We start from the raw sequence: 14270 nt of genomic DNA on the forward strand, positions 1-14270 counted from the left end.
TACACAAATGCTTGTCTTCGAGTACTTCTCTAATCTAATGATAACGCACGTGTATGTGCTTGGATCTAGAATGGAAACTCGGATTCTTGCTCAAATGGATGGCGCTCTGACTGTCACATAGAACTACAAACTGTTTCTGTTTTAGCCTTAGTTCGTCGAAGAACTTCTTCATCCATAGCAACTCTTTACAACACTCAATGGATGCAATATACTTGGCTTCTGTAGTGAATAGGGTAACACACTTTTGCAACTTTGATTGCCAAGAAACTGCTCCCCCTGCAAAAGTAACCAGATAACCGAAGGTGGACTTTATCTAGTCAACATCACCTGCCATGTATGTATCAGTGTAGCCTTCAAGTAAGGGTTTACTTCCACCAAAGCACAAACATGATTTGGAAGTGCCTTTGAGATATCTCAATATCCACTTAACACCTTCCCAATGCTCTTTCCCCGGATTTGACAGAAATCGGCTTACAACGCCCACGACGAAAGCTATATCCTGTCTTGTACACACCATTGCGTACATTAAGTTGCCCACTGCAGATGCATAAGGAATTTTTTCCATTTGACTGCTCATGCTCACTCTTTGGACACATCTCTTTGGTCATGCAGAACTGGCCACCAAGCGGACAACTGACTGGCTTTGCTTTATCCATGTTAAATCTCTTCAACACCTTCTCAATGTAGCTTTCTTGAGAAAGCCACAACTTCCCACTCTTTTTGTCACGAGTGATCCGCATCTCAAGTATCTGCTTTGCTTGACCCAAATCCTTTAGCTCAAAGGACTTACTCAAGTCTTTCTTCAGCTTAGATAACTTGTTGATGTTTGGGCCAACTATCAACATATCATCCACATACAGCAATAGCACTATGAAATCCCCATCTGGAAATCTCTGAACAAACACACAATGATCGGAAGCAGACTTCTTGTATCCTTGCTTCGCCATAAAAGAATCAAACTTTATGTACCACTGTCTCGGTGCTTGCTTCAACCCATACAAGCTCTTTATCAGCTTGCATACTATGTGCTCTTTGCCTTTGACCTCAAACCCCTCTGGCTGGTCCATGTAGACATCTTTTTCAAGGTCTCCATGAAGAAAAGTTGTCTTAACATATAGCTGCTCAACCTCTAGGTTCATACTTGCGGCCATACCCAATACCACCCGGATAGAAGTCATTTTCACTACAGGAGAGAAAATCTCATCAAAGTCAATCCCTTTCCTTTGACCGAATCCATTCACAATAAGGCGAGCTTTGTGCCTTGGGTGAGGATTGTTCTCCTCATGCTTGTCTTTGTATATTCACTTATTCTTAAGAATTTTTTGTCCTTGCGGTTTCTCAACTAACTCATAAGTGTGATTCTTATGCAAAGAATCCATCTCGTCATGCATGACCTTCAACCACTTCTCCTTGTATGTACCCTCAAGCGCCTCCTCTTGATAGTACATAGGTTCTCCACCATCCGATAGTAAAGCACGTGCGTTATGTGGTGGATATCTGGTTGAAGCTAGTCTCTCTCTGTTTGACCTCCTTGCCCCATCTGCTGGTGCCTCAGGAGGATGCACTTCTGCTTGCTCTGGTGGTGGTTCATGCATCTCATCTGCATCTTCTATACCAATAGGTTCTATCCCATCATGAGCAATAGGATTCTCATCATGAGCTTCAAACTCATGGTTCTCTGCATTCTCAATGCCTTCTGCACGTTCCACAGTAGGAACAACTTCTGTGAGACGAGAATCTTTGGAAAGACACCTTGTGTTGCTTTCCTACCAAACAATGAGTACATATATTTAAATGTGTACCTTTAATGTCTGGCAAGGCCATTTGCTTAGCACAGTCTCTTGTGCCACAGTTCGGAGGAAGCTTCTTCTTCTGCCGCATTCACTTCTGCTTTACACAAACGAGCATGTGTTTTGTAAAGAGAGCAAGTTTTCTTCCCTCTGGCTGCTACAATGGAACCTCTACTCAATTTCCATGCCCCGTTACCAAACGAGTTTACAAAGCCATCGTCATCTAATTTTCTAGCCGAAATTAGGTTTAACCATATGTCAGGGACATGTCTTACATCCTTAAGTATCAAGGTGTAGCCGACATTGGTTTCTACATGAACATCTCCAATACCTATAATCTTCGAGACGCCACTGTTATCCATCCTCACTTCACCATATTCACCACAGCTATAGGTAGTGAAGAATCCCCTGTGCGGTGTGACGTGATAGGATGCTCCTGTATCTATCACCCACTCTGTATCCTGACATGAGGTACTAAGATAGCACACACCACAATCTGATACAATTCCCACTAGGTCGTCGACTAGTGCGGTAGTATCTCTGCCTGTATTTCCGTTCCTCTGCACCATGTCTTCATGTACATAGTTATTCTTCTCATCCCTCTTCAGTATTCTGCACTCATATCTGAAGTGACCCTTGGTGGCACAATAGTAGCATTGCCTCTCTGCCTTAGGAGTTCTAGCTTCACCCCTAGATTTAGTTCTGTCATCACCTCTAGAACGAGATGGTTTTTTGCTTTTACCTCTCCCCTGTTTCTCTGTGAAAAGGATCTCTGAGTGAGAAGAGCTGCCTTTTGAACTCCTTCTAGTCTCCTCATTCAACAAAGACGTGGTAGCCATCTCCATGGTAACAATTCCATCCTTGGTCGCTCCGGTGTAGAGGCGCTAATGTCTCCCAACTTTCGAGTAGAGAGCCTAATAGAAACAAAGCCTCAACTTCGTCTCCCAAATCAATCTTCATCAAATGCATCTGATTGATGGTATTCTGTAATTCGTTAAGATGCTCAGACATTGAAGAACCTTCTTGGTACTTCGTGTTATCAAACTTCTTAACGACCAGCACTTTGTTTCCACCCGACTTCCTCTCATAAAGGTCTTCGAGTTTCTTCCACAAACTGAAGGTTGTAGTCTCTTGGGACACATGGTGAAAGACACTATCGTCAATCCACTGTTGAATGTATCCAATCGCTTTTCATCAAAGCTTTTTTTACTCAAATTTCATCGGGCCTTTTTCTGGTTTTACTCCCCCATTCTCAATGGGTAGTGCCAAGTCCTTACAGTATAGCAAGTCTTCTATCTTGGCTTTCCAGATGGTGTAGTTCTTCCTATTCAGACTCGTCATGCGAGTGTTCACGGACTTGTCCATCTCTACAAGTTATTTAAACTCAAATCTTCTCTTAGGAGTTTTGTCAAACACCTTCCAACCAAGATTTGGATAACACCCTAGGCTAATCTAATCTGGCTCCGATACCACTTGTTGGGGTTTATATCAATACCAATCGATTCCCCCACTACACAAATAATTTGTATTTGAACACAATCCAACTCCAGACAAATTCTAAATATCAACTACAACCTATACTAACATGCCCAACTCGCTAAACAACTATTAACAACAGATAATAATGTAAAGCAGGATTAAACGCATACCACAACACAAAGATATACCGTGGTTCGGCCAATGGTGCCTACTTCTACAAGAGCTCGTCTTTATATAAAGTGGGAAGGAAGATTGCAATCTCTCCTTTCAATCTCTCACCTTACTAGATCACTCTTACCTCTTTACAGGGTTGTATCTCTGTAAAGGTTATCTCTCAATCTTGATAGCTTTCAAGATTGGATTTTCTCTGACTTTTGTGCTGCCTCTATTGTATTTTCTGGGTGTTAGGTTTTGCCAAAAACTCTAACTCTTATTGCAAACTCGCGGTTTGATAAGATCCCAAAAGTGTAGTTTTAACCCCTTAACAATCGTACTTTTAGACCAATTATGTGAATAATAAGTAAGAGTTAATATTGATTACGTGTTTTTATGCATTTCAGGCTTCAAAGTCCATTATGTGCAGAAATGTGCCACTTTAGCGAGATAAAGGAGCAAAGGTCGGTTGCTAAGGAGTTCTGTAATTAAAGGCCAATTTTCAGGAAGACAAAGCCTTTGTAAAGCCCGGTCAAAAGCTGAAAAGTCAAAGTCCACGCGGGCGTAAATAAAGACAAAGTCAAGAAAAACTTCCGAAGACCATATCTTTGGATTCAGACCTCGGAATTGGGCCTATCTTATGTCAAAACGACCGGCTCGAAAAGAGCTTTCCAATGGCCCAAGCCTTGCCCCAATAAGAGGAGCAGAAGTGGACGAAACATCTGTCGAAGCCAACTACAGCTGAAGAGCCCATTTTGGACTAAAGAAATTGAGTTTTGGGCCCGATTTTTCGGCCCAAAACATGGCTCCAAGCCCATGCACGATTTTTGGATCTGAAAGTATAAAAACAAAAGCTTGACTCTTTGTTAATGGCCATTAGGTTAGGAAGCTAATGTTAATGGAGTTTAGGGTTAGAAAAAGATAGATCTAGATTAGTTTTTAGATCTAGATCTAGTTTTTTTACATTCATTCAATTAGTTAGTTTAGAATCATATTTTAGTTTTTATAATAAAGTATTAGTTCTTCATTTCAATTTAGATTATTGTTTAAATTCTTATTTAGATTTAGTTGTCTTAAATTCATAATTAGTTATTCACAATCTTAGTTCTAAATTAGTTTTAATTTCAGTTTAATTTAATTATGTCTTATTGTTATTATTGTTCTTGTGTTGGGAATGGTAGTATAGAAATTTCACATCAAATCATTACTCTCACCATTGTTCCTTTTGGATTTGATTAGTTGAATTCAATTTAAGTCTAGACAATTAAGAGTGGAACGAATCCTTACTCATTATATTGCATGATTATGTTTTGAGAGTAAGAAGAATTGATTTAAACGTAAGAACGGTAGGATTACGTATTAGTGTTGTTAACAATTAATATTTAGGATTTTATTGTTTTTACGGTTATCACGGTCCCAATTTCTTCTAAAAATAAACTTGGTTGCGGGTCGCGTCTCGGGCAAGCACAAGTCGAGGCGCGGTCGCGCTTTGACATTTCTACGCAGAATGAAATCATTTTCTCCTCATGTGAAGGATAAAACCAACACTAATCTCCCCTATACGAAACAAAGCTTTAGAAACCAAATAAAAAGGTAAGGTGACATAGTGTCACCTTGCGTAAGACCTCTCTCAAGAAAGATATTATTTAATATAGATCCATTGATCAAAACTCTAAAAGAAAGACCATATCGTTTGTTACTTTGTTTTGTTTAACTTTTTGGATGCTTAAAACACTCTTTCGAGAAAGCTTTGAATAACAGTAGAAACCTATGGTCTGATTAAAAAAAATAAAAATAAAAAAAGAAAGAAACCGATGGTGGAGAAATTTATCCCCTGGTTGCATGCAACTGTGTATATAGGCCGGGCAGATTGTCGGGGCCTAGGCCTGCTCGTATATCAGGGCCTTGTAAAACCCAAAAGAGTCAAACAGAAAATCATTATATATGCAGATCTTTTTAAAAACAATAATTAATTTTATGGCTCTCCTACCATCACAATGTGGTGCTCCCATAGTGATAACCTTAGGTCTTCATAGCTCTAGCAAAAGTTCGACTCCCCAGATCTTGAGTGTGGGCCTATTCATTGGTCTATTATGTCGGGGATCTAGGCGGACTGCCTATGCTGCCTACCACTCAAAGCCGGCATGTGTGTATATACCATTATGTACTCACAAGTTTGTGTTAGTTTCCAACACACAATGTGTGAACTATTGGTACATATTTTTTTGTATCTTATCTATATCAAAATATGAATTACATTCCATATTATTTATTTTTTATTTCCAACAATGACCACCGATTTCTTGTCCAACCCATGCATAATTAATACCTTACCCTGTCAGCATATAAGATTGATGCAAATAACAAAAGCATATAGAAAGATCAATAAGCTGTCACTATTTCTCTAACAAGAAACAAATTGAAACATCACAATATAAAGCCGAGGCCAAAAGATTGTCGCACTCGCTTCTCATTTATTTTACAATAATGTGTATGAAACTTATCCTCCTACCTCCCACCAATTTTATTTACTATGAACAAAAAGTACAACTAATACATGATAAAACTTTCATAGAAAAAAGAGCAGAAAAAAATATGTCTCTGAAAATACTGTATTTCCCTTCTAAGAATTAAAGCAGCAGGCTGTGCAGCGTCTCAATGAAGCAAATAAATCTAAGGTACGAAACAATGCAGAGATGGAGTCACATTCAGTGAGAGGAGAATTGTGACAAAGCCAAATTAAGTTCAGACATGAAGGATGAAATAAATAACAAAAGATACCATTCAGAGAAACTGTTTCATAAACTAAGGTTTGTTTGGCCTTTTGCCTTATTAGAGATTTAGAGTTGTTTTCTGCAACTTTTGCCTTTCGGTGGGTAGTCCCTTTCCTTTACCTCCTAAAAAGGACTCTTCTTTACGTCTTTCAAGAACTAAAGTAAAGAACTCAGATCCAGTAGATTTTCTCATTTTCTTAACTCTTATGTCAAATTGACTACGATTAATCTATCTATACACACAACTTCACAGTCCACACTCCACACACAAATTAGTAAAAAATAACACACAAAAAAAAAACCCAAGAATGGCTTTAACTAAGAACTTAACAATGAGCTAAAAGCCTAAAACTATAACTTCATCAGCAGTTACTTTTATGTGTGAAAGAGAAAGATGATGCTTGCTATTTGGATCACTAAAACATTCTATTGATGTTAACTATTAAACAGTAAAACATTTCCCATGAGGGTATTTCAATTATTAAATGTCATGTTGCTGTCCACTTTTGCCAAATTAAAGGGAGGCTAATAAACACTGCAGTACTACAACCCATGGGAATAACATCTCAAAACTTAAGTCCTCCACATGTAAAACCCACTACAAGACTCCTTTACTTGCCACGTACCCAAAACAATAAATCACACCAAAAGTAAAAACCCACATTTATTAGGTGGCAAGTAGAAACACAAGTAGTTAGATAACACAACTCAACACACGTTCTACAAGATACCAATAGTTCCCATAGATAACGACACTTGAAACTACGAGAATGATGAATCCATTCGTCTTATATTGAGAGAAGTGAAGAGAGAGAGAAAAAAAAAACACTGTTGCCGTACGATCATCTAAAAACTTCACATTTCTCCCTCAATATTGCAGATTATTGTTCAAGAAGTCAAAAGATCAAATGGTGGAAAACACATCATTAACAAGTGCTGATGAATCTACAAAGGTAACAAGAAGAAACCGTGAAGCAGTTGTTGAGGAATCAGTGGATTTAATAGAATGTTCCGGGGAGTATTGTTCATCTTGTACAGCAACTATCGTGGCAGACTGCATTGCTGTTTGTTGTTGCCCATGTGCAATTGCAAATCTTGTTATACTTACATTTGTTAAAGTTCCCTATATGATGGGAAGGAGATGTTTGGGATTAATGAAAAAGAAAGGGAGATTGTTAGGAAACAAGAAAAGAAAAGAGAAGAAGAAAAAAAAGAGGGATGATGTTATTATTGTAGAAAGAAATGGAAACTTGATGAGAAACGAACAAGGGGTAGTTAAGGAACTTCTACAAGTGGATATTGTTTCAAGTGAGAAATCGTCAGAGAAAGAGAACTTCTGTGCAAGGTATGAGGCTGAAAGGGTTTGGTTAGAAATGTATGAGTTGGGACATTTGGGCTTCGGTAGAGTCTCTTTCTCAGGTGTTCCAGACAAGGGTAATTAAGGAATTAGGCTAATTTCTTGTGAAAATATTGTTTGGGGTTGTTTTTGTCTCTTTCAAAGAGATTAATATTACATTACTGCCCTTCTATTTTGGTAATCTCTTAGGGTCTTTAGTAGGAATATTTCCTTCTTGTATTGTTATTTACTTTTGAGGTATTTTCATTACCTTGATCTTGTAATAGGGAACTATTTTTGGATGTCATTGGCATCTGTAAATTTCAATTAGTGGTCATGCACAATCTATGCTGTAAAAAATGTGTTAGAAAATTGTTTGGTGGATTAAAAGGATTATAGTCATGCTTGCTGTGAAGATGATATTAAATAAATTGTTTTTGTATCCCCTTGATGAGTCGTGAGAAGAGCTCAAGAGGTGTAGTTTTGTTTCTGCCTTGATTACTCGTCACTAAAACTCATTCTAAAACTCATTCTAAAACATGTGTCTCTGTTCTACTTTTCCTTTTCTTTTCTCTTTTCTCAACGCCTATAATTCTTTTTCTTTTAATAAAATCTATGCTCACTTAGGGGAAAAAAACTAAAAATCATTATAAATTTTGAAAGGCTGTGGTTAGTGGTCAGTATGTTTAAGCTATGGCAAGGCCTAAAACATGGGAGAGAAATAGAAGACCGCAGCTGCTGACTAGCAAAGTCGGTAAAATCTTTGGGTGATGATATTAGAGGTCTGGGGCTCGAACCCTATCAGCATCAAAGAGTTAAAGAGTTACTAGGAGACCATGAGGAAGGACGTTCTAGAGAGAAATATGTTGAAACCTTCATGAGATTATATTTTGATATTTCGGTTTTTAAGTCTTTAAACGGTCGCACTTTAGGAAAGGGCTATATATATATATTCCGTTTACAACATTTTTTATACAACGTTTTATACAATACCCTCCATTGGACCCCTCAAGATGTTTTAAGGGCTAATTTTTTGTGGATAAGATGTTCTCACCATGGATATGACCTCCACAAACAAATGGGTCCTTTGAACATTTCTAAGTTTGCCAAAAAAAAAAAGGTCCAAAAATCGATATGTCTGGACCGTTAATAAAAATTCATAGGTTGAGAGGAATTTTTCTCATGGTTATGAGTTTTCAAATTAGCTGAATTTTTGTGGAGATGATCTCCATGGTGTGAAGATCATATCTACAATGAATCAATACTTAATTCATATTTCCAAAGGGTATTGTATAAAATATTGTATACAAAGTGTTATATATATAAAACGTTATATATATACTATAAAGTAGATCTGTGCATATGCACCGGCTCTTTTAAAACTTGTTCAACAATCATAACTATACATATAAAAATTTTCTAACAAATTGTGATTCATGTTTTTGTTGCTAATCCGTTTTAATTTCCTAACAAATTATTTTAATCAAGTTTTAAAAACTCGTTTTAATTTCTCAACAAATTATTTTAATTAAGTTTTAAAAACCCGTTTTTTAATTAGGGGAGGGATCTCGTTTTAATTTAGAAGTGTGAGTCCTATTTTTAATAGGAGAAGAACTCTCGTAGAAGTGCTAAAATTTCTCTTTTCAATAGGAGAGGAATTCCAGTTTTAATAGGCATTGATGATTTGGAATTTTAAGATAGTTAGAAAAATACCACTTGTGGAAACTTTAATATTAACTATAAAGTAGACCCGTGCATACGCACCAGCTCTTTTAAGAACTTGCTCAACAATCATAACAAATCGTGATTTATGTTTTCATCGCTAACTGATTTTAATTTTCTAACAATGCAAATTGTTTTAATCAAGTCTTAAAAACCCATTTTAATTTCTCAACAAATTGTTTTAATTAAGTTTTAAAAACCCGTTTTTTATTTGGGGGAGGGATCCCGTTTAATTTAGAAGTGTGATTTCCGTTTTTAATAGGAAAATGATTTACATTTTAATTAGAAGTGTTAGATTTTTCTTTTTTCAATAGAGGAGGAATTTCCATTATAATAAGAGAATGATTCCCGTTTAAATTAGCTAGAATTTCCATTTTCAATAGAAGATAAATTCCCATTTAATAGGAGTTTATGACGTAGAATTTTAAGAAAGCTATAAAAATACCCCTTGTGGGAGTTTTAATATTAACTAGCTTGTAGGTCCGTGCATACGCACCATCTCTTTTGAAAACATTTAGATTTTTTTAGAAAATTGGGACTACCGTTTTAGTCGTTAACCCGTTTTAATTTTCTAATAAATTGTTTTAAATGAAGTTTTAATTAAATTTTAAAACCCGTTTTCAATTGGGAAAAAAATCCTGTTTTAATAAGAGAATAATTCCCGTTTTAATTAGATATGCTAGATTTTCTCTTTTCAATAGGGGAGAAATTCCATTTTAATAGGAGAATGATTCCCGCTTTAATTAGAAGTGTTAGAATTTGTTTTAATAGGTAAGAAATTCCCGTTATAATATGAGATGAATTCCCGTTGTAAAAAAATAAGATTCTCATTTTTCAAATAGGAAAGAAATTCCCGTTTTAATAGGAGATAGCGTGGAATTTTAATAGAGCTCAAAAAATACCCCTTGTGGGAGCTTTAATATTAAGATATAGATATATAGATAGAAAATAGACTCGTGCATACGTACCAACTCTTTTAAAAACTTGCTCAACAATCATAACTATATATATATATATATATATATATATATATATATATATATATATATATATATATAAAAAGTTTCTAACAAATCGTAATTTATGTTTTCGTCGCTAACCCGTTTTAATTTCCTAACAAATTATTTTAATCAAGTCTTAAAATTTTCTCACCAAATTGTTTTAATTAAGTTTTAACAACCCGTTTTAATTTAGAATAGTGATTCCCGTTTTTAATAGTAGAATGATTCCCATTTTAATTAGAAGTGCTAGAATTTCTCTTTTCAATAGGAGAGGAATTTCCATTTTAATAGGAGTTGATGACGTGAAATTTTAAGATATCTAGAAAAAATACCCTTTGTGGGAGTATTAATATTAATATATGAATTTCTTTGTTTATTGAGTACCCGATATGGAAATATTCGATATATCTCCACCGAATATTGTAGTTTTTTCTGGCCGATAGATATCCCATTTTCCAATTTATATCTTATATATTGGTTATATATTCGGTATATATTGTTTGATTGTTTGACCAATTTCTTTGATTGTTTGACCGATATTTCCGATATATAGTGATAATTTGACCAGTTCACTAAAAATGATATATATCTCCGATATTTTTTATATTTCCAATATATATTGGTTTTTGGGTACACAATATATATCCTGATATGGATTTTTTTGGCCTTGAGCTATGGTTGCGGGATATCGGCTACATTGTTAGGGTTCTTGGTCTCAAAAGTTATGATTACAGGAGGACCTTCAAGTTGTTTATAGATAAATCGACCGCCTAACAGGGTTAAATTAAGAGTTTGATTGATTTCACCGCAGTTCATGTTGTTATGGTAATTTATTTATTTATGTTTTTTATTATTTTTTTTACGTCTTACAATTTTTCTGGTTAGTTTATTTTCAACTGAAATAGAATATGTTTGAAGCGGTTGGAACCGGACTCGGAAGACGTTTCCATCACAAAAAAATCTCTTAAAACAATACAAATCCAAGAAAAACTTTGCTTCTATTTTGAAACTACTAAAGTTTTCTCGTATTTGCATTTTTTTTAGGAAGGAACATAGAGGTAGCAACACCATTACATTACATGGATAAATAACCTCAAGCATCTCTACTGTGGCTCAAATTCTTACAAATAAAAGTTCTTAGGTTACAAGTTACATGGGAAAGATTCTCATAGGAAACCTTGCTATTTTTCCATTTTTGATTTCTTTTGAAATTTAATGGAATCAGTGATTACGGCCCTAAGGACAAAACCCAATAATAATTTCACTCCAAGTCTACCCTAAATTTTAATTTTGAATTTAAGGAAAACCGAGCTGATCTGACGTCATCAATCTTACATATAATTTCGACTCAAAGACAAATTTTCATTTATAATTTCGTCTCAAGGACAAGCTGGGCTGGCATCATCATATTTATTTGTATTTATATATGACAATAAAAATTACACGGTTTTCTTTACGTACATATGAAAATTTAAATTTATATAGTATTTTACATATGAAAATTTCAATTTACATTGCTAACGTCAGCCTGTGTTTTTCCTTAAATTCGAAATTAAAATTCAAGGTAGACTTGGGGCGAATTTTTTTGGAAAATTGGGTTATCAGCCAATTACTTGTAATGGAATAAAACTGTAGAGTGTGGAGCAGGTAAATTTACCCGAAGCCCAATCATGCCCTTCAAAAGTAGCATGGCCCTTAAAAGCCCAACACAACTTATATTTGTAACAAGGGCTTGGGCTTGGGTTTGCTTGTGATACTCGAATTCTGGCATGAAGTGTTAATACCCTCAAGATTTTAAGTATAATAACAATTCAACTAGCTTTAGAACCCATTCAACAAACGGGTGCCGTTTTTATGTTTTTTTTTTATTAAATTTAATTAATGAATTATAATAAAATTGATTTACTAAACAACCTGTAACCTAGTAATGAAAATAACTAGAAAACATAATAACTTTTTACTCTCTAATCATGTGTTATGTTTGTGTAAAAGACGATTATGTATTATATATCATATGAACATGTTGTTTGCTTTGCTCTTCAGTGAACATGGAATCAAATGAGGAAGTTGCACTATAAAGATGATCCATAATGTTTATTATTGTGAATCAAATCGGGCTGATGCACTCATAATGTTATTACTGTGAACATAATCGGGTTGATCCATAAGAGAAGTTTCAAGGATGAGTAAAACCATCAACAAAGATACCTTAATGCAGCATGGGATTAAGAACATCCACAATTTATTTTTCTATTAAGAAAGTTTCTCCTAAACTATCTCAACTTATTTGTAAATGGATTAAAAGAGTAGACAAAGGGCCCTTAGTCATTGAATGAAGAAAGAAAGAAATTTAGCAAAAAAACACATGGGCATCTACCGCTTCAAACCAACTTACTCTGTTATCATCGGCAAATCTCTATTTAGATCCTACAATGCTTGTTTAAAAACCTGACTCAAACTTATAGTGCTTGACCTCGAGCCTATTAATTCTTGCACATCGTATGAAAATAACTCCGACACACATGAAATGCCAAATGTTTCTCACCTTGCACAATCACCAATTCACAATGAAACAAATTTATCCTTTGCACTCCTTTAGTCCTAAGAAGGTTTTTCTGTCCTAAACCACTTGTCCGAATAAAAAGCAACATTTTTATGACATTTTCCTGACTATATTTAAAAGAAGTCATACATATTCTAGTAAGTTCACTTAGCATAGTAAGCTGTGGTTTAATAACGATCTCCTGAAGTCAGGCATTTCGAATCATGCATCACTAGTAGAAAAAATGGTTTTTGTGACTGTTTTAAAATGTTATTTGTGACTGTTCTGTTTGAAACAGTCACAAATGGCAGAAAAGGGTTTTTGTGACTGTTTTAAAAAGTTATCGGTGACGTGCGTTTTCGAAATGGTCACAAATGGTTTTTTTTCTTTCTAAAGAAGGTGTATATGTGTGGACAACAATTTGTGACTATTTCACTAAAATAGTTACATATTACCCGACCTTAAGTGACCGTTTGACCCATTTATTTGACGCAACTAGTTTTTGGTCTAGCGTGCCCACAACTCAACTAAAAAAAACTAATTCGAAACACAACACTACGCCACGTTCACTCTCACCTCCCTTTGTCTCCCGCTTCCTTCAAACTCTAAGTACATGCCTCTTAAAAACAAGAAAAAAAAAAACACTTCACGACTCTCTCTTCACGCATTCTCGACCTAAAATAATTTCTCACGACTCTCTCTTCATGTCACAAATGTTTTTTGACATACTTTTTGTAACGTTTACTTTAAAGAGTACATCATGTGTACTGTGGAACATTACCTGTGACATTTCCACTGAAACAGTTATGTATCCCTTGCGTTTATGTGACTGTTTTGATTATTTCTATTTCTATCCATGCACACGCTCAATTAGTTAAAAAAACTAACTCACAAACAAATAGCCCACATCCTCTTGTGCTACCATGACTATCTTTCTCTCCCTCTCTTCACTTGTGCTGCTAGGGTTTCCAAGTTCTAATACCAGTAGGGATTATTTTCTATTAGGGCATCTCCAATGGGGGGTGTAAAATTACACCTCCACCTAGGCTCTACGTAGGTGCCATTAGGATTTTACACCTCTAATTGTATAGTATTGTATAGCTCATAAATATCCACACTCTATACTCTCCAATGGAAGAGTGTAAAAAAAATAGATTTTAAACTCGGACGTCACTCCAAGTGACGTCCCTCTTTAATTTAAACTGGGACGTCACTTGGAGTGGCGTCCGAGTTAAAAAATAAAGCTTCAAACGTGTGTTGAAGTGACGTCCGAGTTTTTAAGTTAAACAGACGTTATTTTAAGTGACGTCCGGACTTTTTATTAACTAATAGCGAGAGGGGAAATTCCCCACCCTCTCTATTAGCTAATACACTATTACCTACGGTTTAGCACCCCCATTGGAGAGAGTTTTTTTATATTTGGGGTGTAAAATTTCCACTCTATACGGTTTACACCCCCCATTGGAGATGCCC

General features: G+C 35.4%; 1 protein-coding gene across 1 annotated transcript; it reads left to right on the forward strand.

The window, feature by feature from the left end:
- The first annotated feature begins 6765 nt into the window (after positions 1–6765).
- Positions 6766–7977, forward strand: LOC147497564 (uncharacterized). The gene has a single exon (XM_086563719.1). The coding sequence runs from the start codon at positions 7105–7107 to the stop codon at positions 7636–7638; it is 534 nt and encodes a 177-aa protein (XP_086419845.1). The 5' UTR covers positions 6766–7104; the 3' UTR covers positions 7639–7977.
- The last annotated feature ends 6293 nt before the right edge of the window (positions 7978–14270 follow it).

Source organism: Coptis chinensis, chromosome 5 (assembly GCF_015680905.1).
Source record: "Coptis chinensis isolate HL-2020 chromosome 5, ASM1568090v1, whole genome shotgun sequence".
Lineage (NCBI taxonomy): Eukaryota > Viridiplantae > Streptophyta > Magnoliopsida > Ranunculales > Ranunculaceae > Coptis > Coptis chinensis.

Excerpts from the sequence above, each read along its gene's own strand:
- LOC147497564 (XM_086563719.1), top strand. The coding sequence starts at position 7,105 with ATGGTGGAAAACACATCATTAACAAGTGCTGATGAATCTACAAAGGTA.